This window comes from Salmo salar, chromosome 17 (assembly GCF_965601325.2).
Source record: "Salmo salar chromosome 17, fSalSal1, whole genome shotgun sequence".
NCBI lineage: Eukaryota > Metazoa > Chordata > Actinopteri > Salmoniformes > Salmonidae > Salmo > Salmo salar.
The window spans coordinates 48,849,882-48,876,253 of record NC_138307.1 but is presented as its reverse complement, the minus strand read 5'-3'; the positions used below and the strand labels follow the sequence as shown (position 1 = coordinate 48,876,253).

Genomic DNA, 26,372 nt, shown 5'->3' with positions numbered 1-26,372 from the left:
TTGTGTTTTAAATGATCTAGATATTGATATTTCAGAAAGTGTATATGTACACTTGAGTGAAAATAACTAGTCAGGCAGGGGAATTCCGTCTCACTTCCCATCACTAGATGGTGACATTACCCTGTAGGGAGATGTCACTGTCATCTATATAAATTATTATGTGAAATCGTAAGCAGACAGTGACTTGGTTGGGTTTCATTGGAAAGGTTGAGAAGCCCAGTCATGGAGAGGTTAATGTTAAAATTAGACTTTAACACCGCCTGCAGCTTAGTGGGGTGTGTGTGCATGTGTGTGTGTGGTGGGGAGTGGGCATTATACTGAAGGAGTTACTGGGAATATAGTATGGATCAGTGAAGGTGATCAGGTATTAGCTGCAGCGTAAGCCATGGGGTCAGAGGTTAGCCACAGTGTTCAGCCATAGATTCAGCCCTGTGTGACTTTTTCGTCCACCCTCTCATTAGGCTTGGGTCTTCAGCTATGGAAAACATTGATCATTTTGGGTTAGCAAAGATTCATATGACCCTAAGTTGAAAATTGTGGGTAGGCCTATAAACGTGTATTTGCTCTGTCATGTGTAGGTACCTCAGACAGAATGTATAACCCAACCCTTTCTCTGACAGCACTGTAGGGTTTGGGTTTTGTCCATATGCACAAATAGGCCTCTGTCTGTGTGTTCTGTTCCCACATACCCACTCTGTTTTTGTGTGGCTATGAGCGGGATCTCTCTCCCTCCGCGCCACGTTCTTACAGAATGATCTCTCTCTTCTGATCCCTCTCCTCTTTAAGCTTGTTAGATCCCAATCTGTTTCCCAGGGACACCATGAGATTAGGTGTGTGTGTGCCTGTGTGTGTGTGCGGGCGTGCCCGTTTGAGTGTGTAGCCTATGTGAACATGCTGTGTGGGGAGGAGTCTGTACTTGGCTGTTCCCTGACCTTGGATGAGAAAAGTGTCTGGGTGTGAGAGAGCGAGAAAGACAGACTTGGAGAGTTTGGCATCAACATAATGCACATCAAACTATAAGGAAGGGGAGGGGACAGACAGAGACAATGGGGGCTGCGGTATAGGCTACTGCAGTGCAGGTTTGTGGGGTGTTGTTTCTGTGGCTGAAGAGAGATTTGCATTAGGATTCTGAGGGACACCTGGCAACCCGTGGATGAGCTGAGGAGTGACGATGTCTGTACAGGCCAGACGACAACACAGCATACAGTAAGTCCTACACAGCAGTTTGTGTGTGTTCTTCTGTCAATGTGTGTTTGTGTGTGTACTTGAATGTGTTATCTAGAACGTATTGTGTGGACATAATGGACGGACAATACTGAAAGAATGAAAGCTTGTTGATGTCCAAGGTAATTACGTGGCATGTCTTAGACACTTACGCTATCCATTTTAGATGAGTCTATTACTTATGTAAGGTTGTTAGTCTTGTGTGGGCATTTGCTGCTGTTTATTTCCCTTTGGGGGATTAATAGAGTATCTATCAAATGTTCTAATTCAATCTAATAAACTACTATACTGTACATCTCCCCCTGCTATGCTGACATTGCAGTGTGTGTGGGTGCTGGAGTGTGTGAGTGGGTTTCTCTTGGTGCATGGTACGGATGGATCCACTATGTATGAGGTGCATTGTGTCCCCAGCCCTCACCCCACCCCCCCACCACACACATTCCCTCCCTCTTTCCCTTTGTATTGTCAGGTGACTGCTTTGGTTATTGTCCCAGTCTTAGAATATGTGCCCACATCCCATCTCCTCCCCCCCAAGTCCTTATATTTCTATATTTTTATTGTGTAAAAAGGGAATATGTTGATAATGTATTCAAATGATATGAGATAATGTTGGCTGATTATACCATAAAGAATATACTGTATAATGTGGTTTATGTTCACACACCTACGTGTGTGCAGGATATAGTACACTTTTCTGAGGGCTTTGATTGTGTGACAACCAGAGTCTCAGCAGCAGATATACTTCATTACCCATAAGCCCAGTGCACAGCATGGAGAGCTGGTTTATCTGGGATCTAACGGTATAAGAACATCTCTGGCCCTACCTCCTAGCAGGGGGCCTAACATCTGATATGCACCCAGCTCAGACCGAGAACACCTTAATCCACACACACACACACACATGGCTACTTGCAAACTTAGAAATGTACTTAGATGTTTTATAAGCAATTTATTACGCATGCAGCCTGGTCACATATCTGTTTGTGCTTTTGCAAATGCCAACTTCATTGCTGTCATTGGCGTGACAAGGAGTTGGAACGATAACACAAACAGACTGGCTATTAGGCATGGATTCTACGTGGGAAGTCAGTGTGGAAAACTGGAACGTTGTCTCTGTCTTTTCTCTCTCTCCAGGCAGCCAATGAAAGAGCCCGGAACAGGAAGCTGAGATGGAGTTCTCAGGGTGCCCTGCTGCTGCCGGTGTTGCCGACGAGGCCCAGGAGGCGGAGCAGGCGGAGAAGGAGGGCCACGCCCAGGTTCTATTTGATGAGTTTGTCCAGGCGTCCACCTGCAGAACGACACTCCATGCCTTCAACCTGCTGTGTGAGCACCTTCAGCTCACACACACACACACAGAGCCAAAGACATACTCCCCGACGCAGCCGCAGCGGCCTTTCTACCACACCCTCAAAGAACGGCTCGGCTACTGGAAGGCCAACGCACTGTGGGCCAAACTGGACAAACGGGCGGCCCACCACGAGTATGGGAAAGGCCGTGTCTGTGCCAACACAACGGTACTTATTAGTAATTTAATATCTGGGATTTAAAATGTTCAAATACATAGCACAAAACAAGTACATTTATTTGAGTATTTGAATGGTTTTTTGTCCAAACGAAATAGTCTACCACATAACATTTTCAAATATTATTTTGTAATATTGAGTCAGTATTTTCAAATACTTTCCAAGTGTATTTCCAAATACATTAAAATATTCAACTGCGTGTCTTTTCGATTAAAAGATATCTGAATACTTACATTCAAAGTACGTGAAAGTAATTGAGATATCAGAAATAGTATTTGAACCCAGGTCTGATATGTATAGTATATGGATATCAAGCGTGTGTGGCTGCACAGCGTGTGTATGTTTTAAGTGTGTACGTTTCTAGCTTCTCATCCCAGCTATCCTCTCTCCCAGTGTGTGATCATTGGGGCGGGGCCGTGTGGTCTGCGTACAGCAGTAGAGCTGGGGTTCCTGGGGGCCAGAGTGGTGCTGCTGGAGAAGAGAGATGCCTTCTCCAGGAACAACGTCCTCCACCTCTGGCCTTTCACCATCCATGACCTCAGGGGCCTCGGGGCCAAGAAGTTCTACGGAAAGTTCTGTGCTGGAGCCATTGACCACATCAGTGAGTATAGAATGATCCTTGACCCCTGAGTCTCCATGGTTACAGCAATGGGGCTTCAATGTTCATTAGAGAATCCTCTCTCTCATACCCTATTTCTCTCGCCCTCCCTCCCTCCCTCCCTCCCTCCCTCCCTCCCTCCCTCCCTTCTCTCTCTCTCTCTCTCTCTCTCTCTCTCTCTCTCTCTCTCTCTCTCTCTCTCTCTCTCTCTCTCTCTCTCTCTCTCTCTCTCTCTCTCTCTCTCTCTCTCTCTCTCTCTCTCTCTCTCTCTCTCTCTCTCTCTCTCTCTCTCTCTCTCGATCTCCCTCCTTCTCTCTGTAGGTATACGGCAGCTACAGTTGGTGTTATTAAAGGTAGCTCTGTTGTTGGGGGTGGAAGTCCATGTCAACGTAGAGTTCAAGGGACTGGTGGAGCCACCTGCGGACCAGGAGCAACAGAGTAAGACCTGCCGTGTGTGTGTGTGTGTGTGTGTGTGTGTGTGTGTGTGTGTGTGTGTGTGTGTGTGTGCTTAATGCCTTTGTGTGTGTGTGCATCAGAGGTAGGCTGGAGGGTGGAGGTGAAACCCAAGTCTCACCCTATTAACACACTGCAGTGTGACGTGGTGATCGGAGCTGATGGACGACGGAACACACTACCAGGTAAATCATCTAGTAGCACCTACTGAACCACTGAACTGAAACAGCAACAGATCTCATGCAGCATCAGTCAGACCTCCCATCACTGAAAGAGCAGACTTCTTAGTAAATGCCTTTATAGGAAGGGAATTTTTCTAGCCCTCTGATCCCAGACTTCCTGTTTGCCATCACATCCTGTCTCCCATGTGTCCAATCAGGGTTCAGGCGTAAGGAGTTCCAGGGCAAGCTGGCCATTGCCATCACAGCTAACTTCATGAACCGTAACACCTCGGCTGAGGCCAAGGTGGAGGAGATCAGCGGAGTGGCCTTCATCTTCAACCAGAGGTTCTTTCAGGAGCTACGGGACGCCACGGGAGTGGACCTGGAGAATATAGTGTACTACAAGGACGACACGCACTACTTTGTGATGACGGCTAAGAAGCAGAGTCTGCTGGAGAAAGGAGTCATTCTGCAGGTAACAACGCACACAGACGGGCCTCCCGAGTGGCGCAGCGGTCTAAGGCACTGCATCGGGAGACCCATGAGGTGGCGCACAATTGGCCCAGCGTCGTCCGGGTTAGGGGAGGGTTTGGCCGACCGGGATGTCCTTGTCCCATCGCGCTCTAGCAAGTCCTTGTGGCGGGCCCAGGCGAATGCACGCTGACTTCAGTCCCCAGTTGTACGGTGTTTCCTCCGACACATTGGTGGGGCTGGCTTCCGGGTTAAGCGAGCAGTGTGTCAAGAAGCAGTGCGGCTTGGCAGGGTCGTGTTTCGGAGGACGCGCGGCTCTCGACCTTCGCCTCTCCCGAGTCCATACGGGAGTTGCAGCGATGGGACAAGACTGTAACTACCAATTGGATATCACAAAATTGGGGAGTAAAATATATATAAAACAACGCACACAGACACTTACACACACACATACTGTATGACACACTGATACAACTGCATTGACTGTATCATTATTTTGCTCATGTTGGTCTCACTGCTGTGTTTCTGCCCTGATTTTGACTGTATAACTGTAATTGTTCAAACATTGATTGCATTCTATTGTACTGATGTTTACTCTGTCATACCTATCAGGACTATGCAGACACAGAAACACTTCTCTCACGGGGAAACGTGGACCAGAATGCACTGCTGGCCTATGCCCGCGAGGCGGCGGACTTCTCCACCAATCACCAGCTGCCGTCCCTGGACTTTGCCATGAACCACTACGGGCAGCCTGATGTTGCGTTGTTTGACTTCACCTGTATGTACGCCTCAGAGAATGCTGCACTGGTCAGACAGAGACATGGACACCATCTACTGGTCACGCTGGTGGGAGACAGCCTTCTGGAGGTGAGGAGCGAGGGAGAGGAAGAGAGGAGCAGAGTTGAGGGAGAGTAGAAGAACATTAACGTCAGCAATCCTGATGTACTCTGAAAGTAATTCTGTTGTAAGTAGCATATGGTTGTAATGTGGGTGTGTATGTGTCTGCTTGCGTGTGTGTGTGTTAGCCATTCTGGCCCATGGGGACAGGTATAGCACGGGGGTTCCTGGCAGCACTGGATTCTGCCTGGATGGTACGGAGCTGGGCTCAAGGCCTCGCCCCCCTGGACTTACTTGCTGAAAGGTGAGATGGCAGGTCTGCAGTTAGGAGAGCACGCACACCAGCAATCAGGGAATGGGCACACTGTCAAATTACACATTGTAAAACCTATAGACAAACACACACTGCCAAACCCACACAAACATAAATGACATGCCAAAATCATTGATAAACACACACAGGCACCTCGGCTAGGAAACCAAATGATCATTCACCTGATTCCATAACTAAATAATCCTCTCTCTCTCTCTCTCTCCTCTCATTCTCTCTCTACTCTCTTTCTTTTCTTCAGAGAGAGTCTGTATCGTCTCCTTCCTCAGACCACTCCAGAAAATGTCAACAAGAACTTTGGTCAATACACTGTAGACCCAGCTACCCGCTACCCTAACATCAACCCTCAACTCATCACCCCCGCACAGGTATACACAGGCATACACACACACACAGGTCTGATGATGATGTTGATGATGACAATCTCTGTAGGTGGGCCATCTAATATACACAGGAGAGAATGGAGGTTCAGGTGTGGTCCAGGAACCGCAACCCCGATCCCCCTTGCCGAAGCTACTACGACAGGGTGAGTCTGACCCTCTGAGTAATGAACGGTACACTAACATAACTCTAACCATTGGCTTGATCAGCATCTTCAATCATATTTGTTTTCTTCCTATATGGTTCCCCAGAGTCCTTCTCTCGCTCCAGTAAGCTTTTGTCGTGGTGCCAGCAGCAGACGCAAGGTTGCCGTGGCGTTGCTGTTAGCGACCTCACTACTTCCTGGAAGAGTGGCCTAGCTTTGTGTGCCCTCATCCACCACTACCGACCTGACCTCATGTGAGTCACCTCTGACCTCTAGCCTCCTGCTCCTCACAAATCACCTCGCCTCTCACCTCATCCCAAAGATAGCATTCAGGCGCAATGTAGTTGGACTGGAACGTTACCAATGCCTCACTTCTCAGCCCACCTCTCACCTTTCAAACCTTAGTCTCACTTCCTTTTCACGCAAGCTCAGGTGCATGTGTGTGTGTTTGTGTGTGAGAGAGGTGAGGCTGATGAGTCAGAAGACCATGGTCCTGATTAGTGCCCTTTTAATTACCTGATTGGATCAGTGCCTCTCTTTGTCCACTTTCTCTGGTGTGTGCGTTTGTAAAGTGTGTCTATTTGCACGCGCGTGTGTGTGTGTGACTCTCTTACTTTGACTCTTTCGTCCCATCTCTCTGCAGTGACTTTGACTCTCTGGAGGAGGACGAGGGGGAGGTGAATATGAGGTTGGGGTTGGAGGTGGCAGAGAAGGAGTTTGGCATCTCTCCTGTGATGACTGTAGAGGAGATGTCGTCTGTCAGCGAAACGGACACTCTCTGCATGGTCATGTACCTCAGCCAGTTTCACCAGCTCTTCAAGGGGGCACTGCCCCCAAGTGGTGAGTTTCTCAACCACAGTAGTCAGCTTAAGAGCTGTTCATGCTCAGTTCTCCTCATCACCCTCTATTCTTATCCTACCCTGTCTTTACAGAATGTTCAATACTCTCCTTCATCTCCAGCCCTCTCCTTCAAAACCACTTATCTACAATGCCTTACTAAGCAAAAGCAAACTGGTGAAACTTTTTCTATTCCTATCACCTGTCAGTGGTTGTGAAGGAAAGGAGATGAGGAATGGCCGCGCATGACTGTTCTTCTCCTCTTTTCTTTTCTGTAGAATCCCAGACTGAGAGCCCAGATGGGAGGGCTGCTGTGATCGGTCCTGCCTCTCTCCTCAGCCGCCTGGGCCACAGCCCATCCCGCAAGCGCAACCCCAAAGTACACACCCCTATTTGTTTACGCAGGGACTCTGTTTGTCTTTGTGTAGGTGTATAGGTGCATGTGTGTTTTACATGTATTTGTCTGTGTCCCTCCCATCAGGAGCAGAAGGAAAAGGATGCGGTGGGGAAGAGGAGGAAGACCGGTCGGCCATGTCTGGAGGACGTGAAACAAGATCTCAGATTAAGATCTCAGGACAGTTATGAGGTGAGAGGTGTAACCTGTAGCCCTGGGTTAGGTAACAGAAATTGTAACTGCCGGTAGTTCTGTGACTAAATGAATGAGATGACATGCAATAATGTGAAGTATTTTAGAAGTTAGAACAGCAATGCAACACCTTTGGCCTTAAAGTGACACTGGTCAAACTCTCCACCATTCTGCCTTCCACAGGAAGAGGCTGCCCTGTGCTCTGTGGGTGGAGCAAGCCAGAGCAGAGTGCGCTCGATGGCCAATCAGCTGCTGGCCAAGTTTGAGGAGAATGCCACTTGCCCCTCCTCCACGCCAGCTGCAGCTCTACGCAGACAGGTGAGAGGGGGTGAATTCAGAACTCCTAGCTGCTAAGAGTTTTCAGGTGTTTCTAAGAGTGGTTTCCCTCGCTCAAAGTTTAAAAAAATACTCTTATTGAAAATAAGTGCTTTTAATCTGAATAAAGGAACTTCTGCAGCACGACTTCTACAGCACGGTCTGTCATCAATAGCTGTTGGTAGTTTAGATCCTCCAGGTGTGAGCCGACTGACTGACTTCCTCTTGAGGTTTCAGAGGATAAGACAGATTAGCTGCACTGGGATGGGCATTTTGGGTCAGGGCCAATGGGACTCACTGAGCCATGGAGCAGTAAGTAAGGGTTAATTTGGTTGAAGGGAGCAGCTGTGGTTGCAGCAATATGGGTTAAGATCAACCGGTAGTCAGGGTTAACAGTGGTAGCTCTTGGCCTAGGCCCTAGACTCTTAAGGCTGTGGTTGTAGTATGGTGTAAAGGTAGCCGTGGCCGTCCCGGCTCCACAGCCCTCAATCCCTCTACTAACTGACCACCAGGGGGACTCCATGCCCACGCTTCCACCTCCTCCAGCATCCCCTGACCCCCAGGCCCAGCCAGCCCTTGTGGCCTCCGCTGCCACCTGGAAACAGGTAAAAATAGTAAGTCCCCCACCTGCTTCACTTGTGGTTCTTAGAGGACTGTAGTTATATAGCTGAATCTCTCTGTGTCACCACATGGGGGTGCATGATGTGTGCGGTGTAGTTCAGTCGCGTGGCATTTTGTCATAGCCCTTTCTTAGCCTTCGAGTTCCCTAGATATTACAGTATTTCACTATTTCGCTACGTCAACCACCCACTCACGATGCCATCTAAACCCCTCTAACCCCAGAAGAAGCGCACGCAGCAGCAGGAGCAGATGAGTTTCAAGTACAAGGAAAAGGTCAAATGTCACACTCTGCCCAGCAGGGGGGAGCAGGTAGGCCACCCCCCCCCCCCCCCCAGAGGATTCTGGGTAACGTAGTTGTGTGTAGACCAGATGGCATGTAGACAAGTAATGATGTCCCATGCCACCCATAAATGTTCATAGACTCCCCAAGTTCCCAGTAGCCATCTGTAGACTAATGTGTGTCATTGGTGTGAGGACTTTTGAGGTCTCTTCTCGGCTACATCAGTGGTTCCCTGATATATCTTCAGGACAGAAGAGACCAACTGTCAGAATTGTCTTTCGACAGGTGGCGTCAATCCTACGCGACTCGCAGTCCGTCAACCAACAGACGAATGTTGCGCTGTCTGGCGTAAGACAATGAATTGTTCTAGAGAACATATCAAATCCACGTTTAGATCTTGACAGATACATGGTGAACGTTGGCAGTAAGCGTTGCCCACGGTCAAAGCTTTAACCATACCCCTAGTGTGGACTTACCCCATTCATAGACACTAACTACCTTTAGCGCCAATTGACGATAGCATAGCCCCAAGGCTTGCGCTAAACATTAACACGCATCGCTTGCGGTACGGTTTTGGAAACATATGGAACCCGTCTTTCATATAAGCAATAAATCATTTTCAAAAATTACCATGTTAAATGACTTACACACCTTTTAGGGTCAGTGTTCTCACACAGCCATATCCATGTTGCAGTGTTTGTTTGTGGAAAACAGAGTGGAGTACCTGTGCTAATTAACTATCTGTGTCTCCGTACACCTCTGGGTAAACTGAAGACAGACGCCACAAATGTGTTGTCACTGAAAAAGGCAGTCGGCTGCAACTGGAATATGTATTTTTGAAATTATTTTTGATGTGATATGAAAGGGATTTGTTTTTCTGGAACCATATCAAAATTGAGAATTGATTCACATTTAGATGGATTATTTGGCTGTTTTGGCTTCCAGAACCAATTCAACCTTTAAACAGAACATGTACGATCATTGGACTATAAGGAGTAACGTTGGGCTCCATTAGGCCATTATTGGGCTAGTGTGGACCATAAGTGGGCTACAACTTGACCTATAGTCATTGAGTTCAATCTATGGGCCTCAGGGCAGTGTCAGAGGGCTAAATGATACTGTAAATCATATTAACAACTGTTGTTTCAGAGAAAGAGGATTCATCTGGACTGAACTGGAGTACATCTTGTTTGGTCTTTAAGAAAGTATATTTGTATCATTTACCGCAGGGCATGTGGCATGTGACAACACTGCAACTGAAATGTTCCTTTTTAAGATAAAAAAAATCAGAGGCCTGCGAATGGTTTTTGTTAATGTTTGCACAGCCTTCTTTCCTCTGACTCCTCTCTTATTTGCCTACAAATTCAGTTTGATTGGTGTGAGATAAGGGCCTAGTGATAACATTTATATTTATTATTTTGGACAATGATTACACTGCAACAGAAAGAGGGTTAAATGAGTATAATTATAGAATCCAATAGGGGTTTGATGCTTCTAGCTTTGTGGTCCATTTCCCCATCCATAACACCACATCAAAACTCTCTGTTTATGGCTCCGATTGTGTCATCCCTAGTGAGTGTGTCTGTGTGTGTTTACTGTTTGTTCTGTCCTTCGTCCTCATCCCGTCTGTCTTTTCTCCTGTTGTTTTTTAGAAATATGTTCAGATGTACACAGGGGGAGTGAGCTCATTGGCTGAACAGATATCCAATCAGCTTCAAAGTCAGGAGTCACCTTCACCCCAGCACACTCCTGATAGGAAGGAAACGGTAAGAATTGATTTGAATGAGTCGACTCACCCATACTAATACTGTCGATAGGCCGAAACTCATCCGGCATTGGATTATACCTTATCTAGGCTTGTTCTGAGGTAGGTCGTTTCCATGTAAAAGTACCCATGAGCACCAACATGTGAAGTTCATAGGAGCATGTCAAATGAAAGCTAGGAGTCCATTTTAATTTTTTTATTAAGGCATATATACATTTTTCAAACATTTTCCATTCCAAAAAATTGGAATAAACAAAGGCTTTGATTTCTGGACAAACAGATGGAAAAGGGGTCTTTAGAAAACATCTCCCAGAAAAAGTCTTAAAGGTATTATAAATGTATCAAAACACAATAATGTTGAAGTAAAGACCGCTGCCAACTAATATCAACACTTATATTTAGTTTTGGAGAAATGTCTGTAAGTTTAACATTGCCTTGTGCTGTGAAATTCTGTACCAAAAACCCACATATCTTGAAGATATTTTCTAATTTCTCTCCCTCATGAGGAGGGAGGATAACGAAAGTTCACAGAAGTAACAAGTAAAGGTATACCTATCAATTAGTTATAGTGTTTTTACCAGTGGTGTAAAATATTTAAGTAGAAATACTTTAAAGTACTACTTAAGTCATTTTGGGGGGTATCTGTACATTACTTTACTATTTATATTTTTGAAAACTTTTACTTCACTACATTCCTAAAGAAAATTATGTACTTTTACTTCATACATTTTCCCTGACACCCAAAAGTACTTGTTACATTTTGAATGCTTAGCAGGACAGTACAATAGTCCAATTCACACACTTATCAAAAGAACATCTCTTGTCATCCCTACGCCCTCTAATCTGGTGGGCTAAACACAAATGCTTCGTTAGAGTTCAGTACAGTACACAGTATGTATTTGGTATTTTATTAGGATCCCCATTAGCTTTTGCGAAAGAAGCAGTTACTCTTCCTGGGGTCCACACAAAACATGACACATTACATAATAGAGAACATTAATAGACAAGAACAGCTCAAGGACAGAACTACATCAATTTAAAAATGGCACACGTAGCCTACATATCAATACATACACACAAACTATCTAGGTCAAATAGGGGAGAGGCGTTTTGAGGTGTTGCTTTATCTGTTTTTTTAAAACCAGGTTTGCTGTTCATTTGAGCAATATAAGATGGAAGGGAGTTCCATGCAATAATGCCTCTATATAATACTGTACGCTTTATTGAATTTGTTCTGGATTTGGGGACTGTGAAAAGACCCCTGGTGGCATGTCTGTTGGGGTAAGTGTGTCTGTCAGAGCTGTGTGTAAGTTGACTATGCAAACAATTTGGAATTTTCAACACATGAATGTTTCTTATAAAAATAAGAAGTGATGCAGTCAGTCTCTCCTCAACTTTTAGCTAAGAGAGACTGGATATGCATAGTATTTATATTAGCCCTCTGATTACAATGAAGAGCAAGACTTGCCTCTCTGTTCTGGGCCAGCTGCAGCTTAACTATGTCTTTCCTGTACAATAATCAAGATAAGACTAAACTAGAGCTGGCAGGACTTGCTTGGTGGAGTGTGGTGTCAAAAAAGCAGAGCATATCTTTATTATGGACAGACCTTTCCCCATCTCGAAGAGCACACTAGAGTTGAGTACACTATAATGTACTGTATTGTACTGTACTATAATGTACTCTATTGTGCTGTACTGAACTCTACTGTGCTGTACTCCACTGTGCTCTACGGGGCTGTGCTTTGATATCCAAACTTGTGAAACAGACATCGATGATTGGTTCAGATTTGGTCGGGTCCGAATCCACCAAATTTGGTCTTGTTTGGGGGCAGCGCTCATTAAAATAATATAATAATAACCAAATATCTAAAGGAGGATATTGCATATTTATTATACCATGACATTCTGTATTGAGTGCACAAGCTTGAGCGTTTTTTATGGGCCTAATAATAAAGCCAATTTAAACAGTAAAAATGTATTACCTTTTAATGTGGCATGAACACAAACAGTTATGGTATTTTCATCTGATTGTCAAACAAATCACTTCAAAAAGTAGTCTACCTGCAGTGGCGGTTCTAGACCATTTCAACTGGGGGGGCCAAGCTGGGGCCAGTTGTACTGTTAGAGGGGCCAGTTACATTAGACGTTATTGTTGTCATATCGTTTTCTTCACTGCATTGCAGGCATTAGCAGGCAAAAGACCATGTTCATAATCAACATCGTTGCCACTGGATGTAAAAAAAGAACGATAACTAATTTTTGCTATGTAAACATTATTTCATACTCTACATTTAGGGGGGCCACATGGGGGTCCAAAATTGTTGTCACAGGGGCACTGCTCCCCCAGTACCGCTAGTGTCTACCTGTGCATGTTCCTCCAGTCCAAAATAATTCCAGCATCCAAACTGCACGTATAGGCCTACTCGCGCCATTTGATGATTAAATGATAATGCCCGAGAAACCAGTGTTTGGAGGATATATTGGCACGGGTGTTGTTACGGCAAACCGTGCCAATATATCCTCCAAACACCGGCTTCGAGGGCATTATCACTTTTATACAACGGGTTACGTACATATTCATATAATGATTGACATATTTTAATTAAAAAAACGTTATTTTGATGAATTTATTCATACTATGTAATCATTCCACAAGATATAGTCCCGAAACAAATCTAAGGATGCTACCCAAGCCGGCTGGTCGTTCGTTCTATTGGTTCGGTTGCCAGTCTTTTTGTTCTGTATCTACGGACGCGACCCAGTCGTTCGTTCTAAACGTTCTTATCCCTTGCTTGCTAGCCAACTACGGCTAACTTACAGTCACGTCAAACAGTGCAGCCAGACAGAATAACAGTAGCTGCATTTGTTTAAGCTGTTTTCTAGTGACATTTATTTGGATACATCCATAAAAATGTCCTAATGAGGCACGATTTGGCCTGGCATAGAAAATGTGTTCTCTCATCAGGACACTGCTGTTCAGAGGAGCTAGCCAACAACACAGCTAACACAACAACTTCCAACTGACGCTGGAAAGACTGCAAACTAGCTGCACTTAATTTCGTTTTACTTTTTTCAATTGACATTTCTTTGTATATATCCATAAAAATGATGCCATCTGATTCATGATTTCGCCTGGCTGAGAAACGCTGCCTGCCTCTCTGTCTCGTCCCGACTCCAGACCCCTACACGTTCATTACGATGGGACAGCTGGAGATCTAATTTGAATATTGAAACAATATCGCAAATGTCTGAGAGACAGACAGCAAGGTTTATACAAATCTTCTCTGTTAAAAACGAAATTTAATCTAAAAGAAATGTGAGATAATGTCTAGATGCTTTTTATAGTGGGGATCAAGTTTTGAACTTCCCTGCCTGGGCTGATGAGGCAGTGAACTGGTAATCAGATGTAACAGAGTACATAGTCATTTTAATTTCATAGATTTAGCCGGTGGTAATTTGTGGATCATAAACTGGGTGGTTCGAGCCCTGAATGCTAATTGGCTGAAAGCCGTGGTATATCAGACAGTATACCATTGCTTTGACAAAATATTTATTTTGACTGCTCTAATTGTGTTGGTAACCAGTTTATAATAGCAATAAGGCACCTCAAGGGTTTGCGATATATGGCCAATATACCACGGCTAAGGGCTGTGTCCTCCAGTGTTGCGTCGTGCATAAGAACAGCCGAAAACGGGAAGGTGTATTATCATAAACATCAAATAGGTTGACCCGTAGCCAGTCTGTAGTGGTAAATAAAAAAGGTGAGTAAATACTGATTGCAGGTGTTGTGCTGAAAATTCCCCCACCCTTCGCGTGAACGCGCACACACTCCATTCTTTAATGCTGTGACTTGCTTGCTAGTTGAGATTTCTGCTCTTCACTCTGTTGTCAGTTTAGCCTACATTTCACTGATTTTAGTAGCAGAAAGCATTTTTTATTTGTGTCCTTCAGGGCAGCTGTCAATGATCACGTTAAGCTACGTTTCATTGTTTTTTTAATGGCAGTTTTATCGCACGGGAGGCACTAATGTCTGCAGTTTTCAGGTTGGCTAGTTGTTTCAAATGTATTAGTCTATAAATAAATATCTTTGGCAAAATTCGTCATCTCTCTCATGTCTTATTCAACTAGTAGTTGTTCTGAAATGTTTATTGCTTGCCTACATTTTACTCCCTCCTCTATGTTTAATATAACACACATACATTCATTATTAATGTCGGTTGCCTATCCTGACGTGAGGTTTGTTCTATAGAAAGTATTTGACTCCAGCAACAAAATGAAGGAAATTAGAAGGGAGGGGAGGATTGTAATAATAACACATGGGAGAGATGACGATATTTTGCAAAATATATTTATTTATAGACTAATACATTTGAAACAACTAGCCAAACCGAAAACTGCAGACATTACTACTTCCTCCCCTGCGATAAAACAACCATTAAACAATCTAAAGAAACGCAGTCTAAATTCTGCTACTAAGATCAGTGAAATGTAGGCTAAACTGACAACGGAGTGAAGAGCAGAAATCTCAACACCTGTCGCGGTGGAAAAAAGAAACGCTACCTATACTTTCAATGCATTTTTATTTTAAAGTGTGTTGACAACGTTTACCCTCCACTAGGCCTACACTACTGCCAGTATCCTACCCTCTCAGCCATGGCAATTTTAAACACATGAACACACTCAGAATAGGTAGCCTAGATTCAATATAATACATGAGTTGAATCAAAATAGGTTTTGAGGTGTCCATAATTCATGAGTTAATGCTTTGAGTCTTCACAGATCGTGTGACATAAAACACGACCTTCCTTTCCTTAGATTAATGACAGTGTTATTTGTCATTATTAAGCATTTAACATTTGAATTAGAACAGTGATCTTCAACCCTGTACAAACCATGGATCTTGGACATATCGGGAAAATGCACTGTATGTGTAACTTTGGCTACGTAACGTTTCATTATGTTTCGCCGTGAAACAGTTTTCATGGGCACACAAATCCAAAATAATGTAGTCCTATACCATTGCAAAATCGAATGCTTCTAACAGAAATAGTCAACTATAGGCCTACTGTCAGTGATTTGTAGGCCAACTTGTTGGATGGATTGGATGCGCATTGGGGTCCAGCTGTAGGCTAGTTGTCTAGTGATATTGTCGACCATCATCCGCTGATCCAGGAAAGACAATTATTATTGATAGAGAATAATCAAACTAAATAAATGGTCTACTACTTCTGGCCACTGATGGCACGGAGAACACCAGCACCCACCTGAAAAACAAAGCAATGAGCACTCTAAACAGCTGACTGACGAAATCTAACAATTATAAATCAACGGAGAAGTCTAATGCATTGGAATAAAGGCATAGGTATTTTTTTTGGTCAAGGACGCATGGCAAACAAATGTCTCATTCAGTGAAGCTGAGGCTCCCCGTAATCCGCACCATGTTTATTATACCTTTTGTGTACCTATTTAGGAAACATCACCATGAAGAGAATGACATTCATATCCGTAATTATACATTTATGTGTGGTACAGATCAGGGACCCATAATCAAATTCCGTTTCCGCAATTCTGTTGCCGTTGTTCAATAACCAAAAAATATATATATATTTTTCCCTAAGTCAATGTGTCATGTCATAGTTGACACCTGATTCTTTCTGCAGACATAGTTGATTCTTAATTTATCAGATATTGAATCGACTTTGAAATCAACTTTGAAATCAATGTTTGGCATATATTTTAAGTGAAAAATCTGAATCTCAGCGCAATTCCGTAACCTCTTTGGTAGTAAGCTAACTCTGAAGTGAGGTGATTCATCTATTACAGCTTATTACTGCCCTACCACACACACACACACTGAAAATACCACTACCAGCCCAGCATTGTCTTGGCACCGAAACACTGCTACAACTTTTTATATGCTCTACCACAACTTGTGTTATCTTGAATGCAGCTCTGACCTGCAGTTTATGAGGGTTAGTGACACTCAATCATGCTGATTTTACACAGATTTCTCAAATCTGCACTCTGTGTTGATGTTACACCGCGTGATCACTTTGTAAGGCTTCCAGGTTATCAGCAGACCAGAGACCAACTTCGTTAACACATGATGAGCACAAACTCAGTGTGTTGTTTACTGCACCGTTGGGGCCTGGGGCTCCCTGGACTGACTGCGTGGTTGTTTATCTTTGATTACTGTGGAATACACAAGGTGCAAGAAAAAAAAGTGGTTGTGCATTAGCAGTTTTCGCTTCTTATGTCAAGTCACTGACAGTCACTCAATTAGCCATGTCAGCTAACATTTTTTTTAGATTAGGGGGCCCCTAATTGGGTAGAATTGCAGGAAATTTGTGGTAAAATTGTACCATTTTCTTTTGGCCCCATGGCAAAATGTGTAGGACTGCAGGAAATTAAATGTAAAACTTAAATGTTTATTTCCGCCGTGAATAGGAAGGCCACCAAAATGTTTTGCCCACAAGGTGGGGGTGGCCCCCCAACCAAATCTCACTTAGGGCCCACAAAAAGCTATGGTGTGTGTGTGTGTGCGCGTGTGTGCATGCCTGCTTGTGTAACTGTGTGTGTTGTACCTGTGTGTTTGTAAATGGAGGGGGGGGGGGGGGGGCAGATACAAAAGATGTCAGTGATGTCATGTCAGGAGCTGATTTCTAAGTTTAATTCAAACCCTTCAACCAATCAGGGATGAGGTGTCACATGATAGTCGTTTGAGTGTGAGGCGGGAGAGGAGTGTAGAGTAGACTATATATGAAGTGGTCTGTCAGTGTAGGGACCAGATCGAGTGTGTCTTCCTGTCAGTGTGTAGACCGGCGCTGTTTTCTATGGAGGAGTCACACTGTAAGACACAACTCTATTTCATTCTCGCCATTCCTTTCCGGGAGGCTGAGAGATGTAGCTTTTCCTCAATGTCAAGGGACACTGTTTTCTTTGTGTGGAAATGTGAATAAGATTTAGCTGAGGATGAGACTTGTAAGATATGTAACACTGTTTTCTCTGTACTTCTACTGTAGTTAGATAACACTTTGTTTTTGTTTAAAGTTCTTCTGTAAGATGCATGGGAGCTGCAGATCTCTGTTGTGCGGTTCTAAATCTGCAATTGTTAGTGTAGTGAGGTTCTTTAACTGCTGTGTGTAGGGCGGATCTATGAATAGTGTTCTAACACATTGGTTCTGTGTGTAGGGAAGTTCTACTGTAAGCCTCACTATGAGGTTCGTCTGGTTGGGCCGGTCCAGAGGAAGAGAGCAGCCCCTCTGACCTCCGATCAGCCCCCAACCCCCTACGAACGGACCCCCTCTCAGCGGACCCTCCTGGTAAGGACTTCTGCCTTTCCCCTCGTACTCTGGCTAAATGGAAGCTCTTGGCTGACCTGGGGTTTTAACTCCTGATATTTGTATAGACATAGCAACTAAGGTTTCATTTAATGACGAGCTCTCTCTCTGTATATTATATTGTTTTGAGGAGAATACATCACGTATGTATGAGGTTTTCTGTGGATCAATACACTGATCCTTGGAAAAATGTTTGGTAAAATACTCTTTTTTTTTTTCTTTGACCCCTCCTTCCAGGAGTCCCCAGCTGCTCTGTCCACTAACCCTCGCTCCTCAGTGACTGTGGTGACAGCAGATCGCAGGTCCTCAGGTAAGCCAAGAGGTTCATGTATCTGTGTCATGTGTGTGTTTTCAGTCGTAATGCTTGTGACGTGTGTGTGTGTGTGTGTGTGTGTTTGTGCACAGAATGTGTTTCTTAGTGACGCCGCTGAGTGTGTAAAGAATGTGCTGAGTGCCCAAAGAATGTGACATTGACTTTGGCTAAGTGTGTGTGTGTGTGTGTGTGTGTGTGTGTGTGTGTGTGTGTGTGTGTGTGTGTGTGTGTGTCTGGTGTGTGTTTCTCAGTGGCGTCTCTGATTGGGAGTGGGTCCGGCTTGGTAAAGCTTCTATGTGTGTGTGTGTATGTGTGCGTGCGTGTGTGCACTCAGTGGCATCTCTGATTGAGAGGGAGTGTGGCTTGGCTAAGCGCGTGCGCGGCACGCCAGAACGTATAGAGCTGGAGAACTACCGATTGAGCCTGGGGAGCCTGGAGACTGAACATCTAACAGACGAGCCGGAGGAGGTGCCAGAGGAGACGCTGACCAATTACAACCTCAGTCTGCTGGTGACAGAGGAGAAGAAGGCCAATCACAAGCGCAGCCCATTGCTGGACAAGAGCAACGAGGGCTCCAGGTCAGCATTACAAAAACAAACATTTATCTTTATTTCTATCTAGCGTGTCCTCTTTCTCTCCCGCTCTTTCTCTCTCGCTATCAATCTCCCTCACTCTCTCTTTCCCTCCCCCTCTTTCTCTCTCGCTATCAATCTCCCTCACTCTCTCTTTCCCTCCCCCTCTTTCTCTCTCGCTAGCTATCTCCCTCACTCTCTCTTTCCCTCCCCCTCTTTCTCTCTCGCTAGCTATCTCCCTCTGCCTCTGTCTTTTTCCCTCCCCCTCTTTCTCTCTCTCTCGCTATCTATCTCCCTCTCTCTCCCTCTTTCTCTTGCTATCTATCTCCCTCTCTTTCTCTCCCCCTCTTTCTCTCTCGCTATCCTTCTCTCTTGCCATCTATCTCCCATGGCCTCTCCCTCTGTCTCTCTCCCTCTTTCTCTCCGCCTCTTTCCCTCTTCCCCCTTTTCTCTTGCACACACACGAACACACACACACTAATTGCCTTCCTCTCTCCTCATAGTTCGGAATCAGAGACAGAGGAGGAGGGGGAGAGGCAGCGGGCTCTAACCAATGACCTGGCTAGAGACTCCTGGAGGAAGGCCATGGAACTACACGCACGTCTCCGAGGAGAGAGAGGAGACGACGAAGAAGAGACAGGAGAGGAGGAAGGAGAGGTTGATGATGATGAGGAGGAGGAGTTATCTAGTGATGGTAATTGTGCCTTTTTCTCTGTTTTCCTGTGTGTGTCTCTATGTGCTGTCAGTCAGAAAGATTTATTTTTAGACTAGTTTCCTTTCCTCTCTCTTGTTCTCTATTCTGGTCTCTCAAACCTCTTTCTCTCGGTATCTGTGTCTGTGTGTCCTCCCTCCCTGTCCGTCTCTCTATCTGGTGTGTCTCCCCCTGCTGGTAGAAGGGGAGTGCTCTCCGTGGAAGAGGGAACGTCACTCAGGTCTGTGGCTCCTCCCTCTAGAAGAGGTGGAGGAGACGGGTAGCACCGCCACAGGAGAGAAAGCTAACAAAACATGTTTATCCTTTTTATTATGGTAATTGTTTTGTTACTAACCATTTAGCATGTTTTATTGTGTCGTTGAGAATAATGACACACTAGTAGGCAGAAATGACAGTAACTTCCTCACCTATTGCACCCCATGGACTGACACAAGTGATTCTTGCACCACTGTCCAGTGGTTTTGGTGACTGTGGTTGCCCAAACCTTATTAATAATATCATTTTCCTCATCAAGTCTACAGTGTTTCCAAACAACGGCCAAAACCCCTAATACCTACTCTAGCTCAATGCCAACTGTGGCTCACAAGCAACATTTCCTATAAGACACAGGAGGTTGCTATCTAGAATCTCTGTAGAGATTCTGACTTTCTCTTTACTTCCCCTCTCTCTCTCTCTCTCTCCCTTACTCTCTATCTCTCCCTTCCGTCTCTCTTACTCTCTTACTCTCTCTCCTCATCCCTCTCTTTTCCCCCTCCCTTTCTCTCCCTTTCTCTCTCTCTCTCTCTCTCTCTCTCTCTCTCTCTCTCTCTCTCTCTCTCTCTCTCTCTCTCTCTCTCTCAGAGGAAGGATCATCCCCCCTCACCGCTGAGGAGGTAGCCTCGTTGGACGAGTGGCAGCAGAGCACACACTCTCAAAACACACACTCTCCAGACACACTCACGCCTGACACACTCATACCTGACACACTCATACCTGACACACTCACGCCTGACACACTCATACCTGACACAAACACGCCTGACATACAACTGCCTGACTCGACAACACCCGACACACACGGTCCACACAGCCCCACCAGTGTACCCAATATCACCTTCTCCACTCCAGCCACTGCCTCAACACCATTCACACCCTTAACGTCACATGCACCCACACCAATGTCCTCTGTCTCAATTCCAGACTCCTCTGTCTTTACCTACTCCTCCACCACCCCGGGCTGCTCCCCCGGTCCGGAAGTGGGAGAGGAGGATGGGGAAGAGAAAGAGAGGAAGGAGAGAAAAGAGCGAGAGGAGAGGGAGAGAGGGGGTAAGGAGAGGGAGAGGGTGCGTGACCCCAGCAGTAGTTCGGGGATCGGTGTGGGCGGGAGCTCCACCACCTCTACCTCGGACCCTCTCACCCCTCCCTGCATCCCTCCCCCCGCCCAGCACAGGGCATGCTGGGATAGCCTGCCCCACCCTGCTGTGGAGGCGGAGTCACTGCAAAGTCCCGCCCCTCGCCCTGCCCCTCGATTTGCCCCCGCACCGATCATGGCGCCGGCTGTTGTGCCGGCGCCATTGTGCCGGGGGGTCAGGGGGGTCAGGGGCAAGAAACTGAATCCGTGGGACGTGGGTGGGGGAAGGGGGCCTGCTGCAGGGGGGTCTGTTGGAGGGGGGTCTGTAGGGGCAGGGTCTCTTGGGGAGCAGCTGTGTAAGGGTGAAGTAATAGACCCCTTAGAGGACATCAGCCCCCCCTTGTCCCCCCTGAAGCCCCTTAAGGCAGTGCCCAGAGACGAGAGAGAAATCGGGAGGAAGAGGGAGATGGAGAGGAGGAGGGAGATGGAGAGAGCAGCCATGGGGGTGGGCTGGGAGGACATGAAAATCACCCTAGGAAGGGAGCCTACCCCAGGGAAGAGCAGAGGAGGTCTGAACCCCAGCAGACTCACAGAGAGCCTACCTCCCCTCCTCCTCACACAACTCCAGGGGGGCTCCCTCTTCCCTTCACGTAAGTGCCGCAGGGACAACCAGCTCCCCAGCCAGAGTGTGTCTGAAGCGGGCATAGGAGAGGGTGGACCCCTGGGCCTGTGGAGAGCTGTCATCTCTGGCTATAAGAGGGACAGGAAGAAGAAGGGCAGGACTTCCCTTCCCAATATGACAACAGCCCCAGCCCCCAAAGAGCAGGGCAAGAGGAAAAGTTCTGCAGAGAGAAGAGGTAACACACACACACACACACACACACACACACACACACACACACACACACACACACACTGGTGATCTGGTATAGTGAATTCCTAAGGTGAACCTCTGTGTTTGTGCAGGTGTGAAGTTCAGGGAGCGCCAGAGCTGGTCAGAGCCGGAGGAGTCAGACATCACCTGCTCTGTTGTGATGGAGAGATGCTCCAAGGCCAATGTAAGAACGTCACTACAAACACTACCACTTATCTTAGAGCAGCAGGCTGACATTACACTACAGCTCTGACTGTGGGAGTCAGCGATGTCACTACAGACCTCTGTTCAGCACCTACAGCTCTGTGTATGCCAGCAATCTTTACGGTGATTGTTTGGAGGAAATTCATTCACGCTATAGGAGGCTGATGTCGTATGTGTTAGGGGATATCTGGTCTTTGTTGTCTACCATATCATCTCCTGTCTTCAGAGGCTCAGGTAAATCTTTTAATGGATGAATGTTTTCAGCTTCGTCTGGAGCTGTTTGACCTAGCGTCAGACCTTCAGAAGGAAACCATTGAGGAGGAAGAGGAGAATGAGGAAGGAGAGGTATACTACTTTGTGGCAGTACGATGCAGGCTGTTGTGTCCAGGTCTAGTTAGAGATAGTTACAGCAGAGTTACTGAGAGAGGTTACACTTCTCCCATTGTGTAGATGGGTCGTTTATAGCTGTAATAAATAGTTTGTAAGTTCCGATTTAGAGTACGTTTTGTGTGAACTAGACATACCATATATTGTGTGCCCTATTTTGATTGTTTTTTTGGTCTTCATCTTTCCAAGTCTGCATATGTGCCTCATGCCCTGGCCTTTCAGAGGGCGTATGGCATTAAGGTAGTGTGAACATTCCCATTAAGGCAGTGTGAACATTCTCATTAAGGTAGTGTGAACATTCCCATTAAGGTAGTGTGAACATTCCCATTAAGGCAGTGTGAACATTCCCATTAAGGCAGTGTGAACATTCCCATTAAGGCAGTGTGAACATTCCCATTAAGGCAGTGTGAACATTCCCATTAAGGCAGTGTGAACATTTCCATTAAGGCAGTGTGAACATTCCCATTAAGGCAGTGTGAACATTCCCATTAAGGCAGTGTGAACATTCCCATTAAGGCAGTGTGAACATTCCCATTAAGGCAGTGTGAACATTCCCATTAAGGCAGTGTGAACATTTCCATTAAGGCAGTGTGAACATTCCCATTAAGGCAGTGTGAACATTCCCATTAAGGCAGTGTGAACATTCCCATTGGTTGCATCAAGCTGTTCTGTGCTCTGTGCTGCGTCCTTATCGTCCCTAAACCTCAGTAGTGTGTATACTCAGAATTTGCTGCTGTGGTCGAATCTTAATTGTGTGTGTGTGTGTGTGTGTGTGTGTGTGTGTGTGTGTGTGTGTGTGTGTGTGTGTGTGGCGTGCATGCTGTGTGTGTATCTGTGTGTAGCCTGCTGACTTTCTCTCTTTCAACCTACAGAGGAACGTGGGGAAAGAGAGGGAGCTGGACAGCTCCCCCCATATGGATACACAGCGGAAGTCATCGTGCCCTACGGAAGTGGTGGGGGTACTAGTGCACATGAAGGACCTGAAGGACCCGTCCAGCCTGAATGTGTCAGAGGCCATGTTCCACAGAGAGAGAGACCCAGAGGAGGAGCAGCTAGATGCCAGGTTAACACGCAGAGTACAGAGGGCAGCGCGCAAACAGGCCAAACAGGAGCAACTCAAGAGACTGCACAGAGCCCAGGTACGATGTAGGTTTCTCCTGTATGTGTGACTGTGCATGGTTTGTTTGAAGTCACATTGATATTATAGATGGCGCTAACATGCATCTTCTGTCCTGATCTTGTCCACATTCTGATTGTGCCCACATTTTCAGAAATATGTCTAGTCGTGGTATTAAAATATCTCATATCTGTCCACTGTGTCCACATTCTGACTAGATTTCCTGGTCCCTCCCTGTATGCAAATGATTTGACAGCTATTCTTTATTGATTTATTTTAAGACAGATGTTGATTGGAAGCTATAAAAACAATAAATAAATGACTGGGAGTTTATACATCGAGTCTGCGACTCTCTTTGTTTTTATAGCTTCTAGTTTATTCCCCGTTAGTCAGCACCTCTACACCAATCAGAATGTGGACAAGATCAGGACAAATAATGCATGTTAGAATCAGGTATAAACAGGGCTTGAGTGTATAAAATGGGCCTTGTCAGATGATCCAAAGGCAGTTGGAGCAGGTGGAGGAGAAGCAGAGGCAGCTGGAGGAGAGGGGTGTGGCTGTGGAGAAGGCCTTGAGAGGGGAAGCAGGTAAACACACACTATTTATAAACCTATTTGACATCATGGTTTGTTTTACCTATATTACTCTTAGTTAGTTTGACTAAGGATATGATCAGTGTACGTGTGGTCATGTGGTCAACTGCCTGGTATGTTCTTATTTTAGACTACTGGGGAGAGTCGAATGACAGTGAAGAGCTGGACTTGAACCTGGGAGGTATGTACCTCACATACTATGCTGTATTCCATCCAGTGGATCTGCTGAGGGGAGGACGGCTCATAATAATGGCTGGAATGGCATCAAACACCTGGAAACCATGTGTTTGATGTATTTGATAACATTCCACTGATTTCCCCACCCCCCCACCCCTCCCTTTTCCCCACCCCTCCCTTTTCCCTCCACCCCTCCCTCCCTTCTCCCTCCTACCCATCCCTCCCTCCCTCCCTTTTCCCTCCTACCCATCCCTCCCTCCCTTTTCCCTCCTACCCATCCCTCTTCCCCCTACCCCTCCCTCCCTCCCTTATCCCTCCTACCCCTCCCTCTTTCCCCCTACCCCTCCCTCCCTCTTCCCCTCCTTCTTCCCCCTACCCCTCCCACTTCCTCTCTCTCCTTTAGTCATGGGCAGGCAGGATGATCCAGCTCTGATGCAGCAGTGGTTCAAGCTAGTCCAGCAGAAGAACTGTCTGATGCGCTATGAGTCAGAACTCATGATATTGTGAGTATCTATATGACCTTTGACCTCCTATGTCACCACTGGACTCAAATATATGAGCACTGATGACGAAATGGCAGTATGTAGTATGACTGGGTGCAGTATGCAAATATCTGAGTCATCAGTGTCTTTGTGCTCGACCCTGTGGACTGACGCGGTCTCCATGGCAACTGTCTCTCCCTCAGTGCTTGGGAACTGGAGTTGGAGGACAGACAGAGCCGTCTTCAACAGGAGCTCAGAGAGAGGATGGCCGTGGATGGTAAGTACACTCATACATATGCAAACACACGTCATACAGTACCATAACGCTCGTAATATATTCTCTGTTTTCAGCCTTCTCTCACTCCCTCTCTCCCTCTCTTTCAGACCACCTGAAGGGTGAAGCAGAGCTGGCTGAGGAGAAGCTAATCCTGGGGGAGATGTTGGAGGTGGTGGAGCAGAGAGATGCTCTGGTGTCTCTGCTGGAGGAGCAGCGGCTGCAGGAGAGCCAGGAGGACAGAGACCTGGAGGCCGTCATGCTGTCCCGGGGCCTGGGCCTGCACAACTGGGCCTGAACCTGAACAACTGGGCCTAAGCACAGACACGTCACTTCCCCTCTAAAGCTGCGATCAGGGTCACAGTTGTGAGGTCACTTCCCCTCTGATACAATGTTATGACCAGGATCAAGGTGGGACTGTGTCTGGATGATCAGTTTTTAGAATTGGAGATGTTTCCCCAATCCCCACTGCAACACACATCCTGCTATACCCCTGACTGACCTCTGAGACTGATGGCTCTATGCTCACTATACTCACCCAGGCTGTTGTTATGGCGATATGTGGCATGTTTGAATGATTTGTATTGTTATTTATTAACCATTTAGAAAAATGTATATTATGTAAAAAGAAACGGTACTCATTTTTTAAAACCTTTTTAAAATGACATGAATGATGTTTTACTTCACACATTGGATAATAAAGACATTCTGACATGATGTTGTCATGTTTGAACATTTGAGATGATAAGGGGGACTCCTGTCGGGGAGAGGAAGACCTGGGGCTGGGGATTCCACTGAGATAGGGAGGGAAACTTTTTATGCAGTCTGCCTCCTGCACAGGTGTGGATATTATGTGTAGTCAGAAATAGCTGCTGAGATTACTCTGTTTGTTCATTCCTGTCTAAACCTGCCACTTGTATGAAGGGGAGTGGCAAGATATAGTATGTGAAGGAGTCTGTGGCTCTGGCCCCCAAAGCACATAGTTGTAGGCATGAATCCAGGTGCCTGCTCTGAAGCATGGTTGGATATTGAGGCCTTCAATGGTCGGTGAGTCAAGGCCACCTGAGGGAGTGGCTGCCACACAATGATGGCTGATTGGATGGGAGGCGGTAAATTCCACGGGTTCGAAAACGTGGACGGCAACTGTTATGGAGAAAAATCGCCTGGAAAAAGTGTCCGTTTAAAAAAAAAAATCAAGATCAATGTGTATCGCGGAAGTTCAGCGCTAAAGCCCAATTGTAATTTAAAGGCAATGTTTCCGCGTTGCGGAGACTGCATTTAACGCTGCATACAACTACATTAATGGGAAACTACTTTAAATATCGCGCAACACGTCAGCGATACAGACTGAATAGGGCCCTTTGTTTTTAAATACAGAGAAGTCTCTATTGAAAACATAAGTGCCCACTTTTTCTGGGAGATTGTTTCAATAACCGCTGCTCATTGACTGAGTAGCATCCCCTCGT

The 26,372-nt window shown here is 45.9% G+C and overlaps 1 protein-coding gene across 1 annotated transcript; it reads left to right on the top strand.

The window, feature by feature from the left end:
• The first annotated feature begins 101 nt into the window (after positions 1–101).
• LOC106576093 (protein-methionine sulfoxide oxidase mical3b) lies at positions 102–25,623 on the top strand. Its single transcript, XM_082963328.1, has 29 exons — positions 102–1,206; positions 2,359–2,738; positions 3,141–3,348; positions 3,667–3,783; positions 3,882–3,983; positions 4,178–4,434; positions 5,043–5,300; positions 5,459–5,574; positions 5,843–5,969; positions 6,034–6,127; positions 6,234–6,381; positions 6,771–6,967; positions 7,243–7,343; positions 7,446–7,550; positions 7,734–7,868; positions 10,419–10,532; positions 17,695–17,853; positions 18,109–18,181; positions 18,519–18,762; positions 19,260–19,450; positions 20,309–21,655; positions 21,765–21,856; positions 22,141–22,221; positions 23,136–23,402; positions 23,874–23,967; positions 24,104–24,154; positions 24,554–24,653; positions 24,836–24,909; positions 25,017–25,623. Exons 2-29 carry the CDS (start codon positions 2,394–2,396, stop codon positions 25,202–25,204), a joined length of 5,385 nt encoding a protein of 1,794 aa, XP_082819454.1. The 5' UTR covers positions 102–1,206; positions 2,359–2,393; the 3' UTR covers positions 25,205–25,623.
• The last annotated feature ends 749 nt before the right edge of the window (positions 25,624–26,372 follow it).

Excerpts from the sequence above, each read along its gene's own strand:
- LOC106576093 (XM_082963328.1), top strand. The coding sequence starts at position 2,394 with ATGGAGTTCTCAGGGTGCCCTGCTGCTGCCGGTGTTGCCGACGAGGCC. Across the intron at positions 5,301-5,458 it reads TGGGAGACAGCCTTCTGGAG|CCATTCTGGCCCATGGGGAC; the intron begins GTGAGGAGCGAG and ends TGTGTGTGTTAG. Across the intron at positions 7,344-7,445 it reads CCCGCAAGCGCAACCCCAAA|GAGCAGAAGGAAAAGGATGC; the intron begins GTACACACCCCT and ends CCCTCCCATCAG.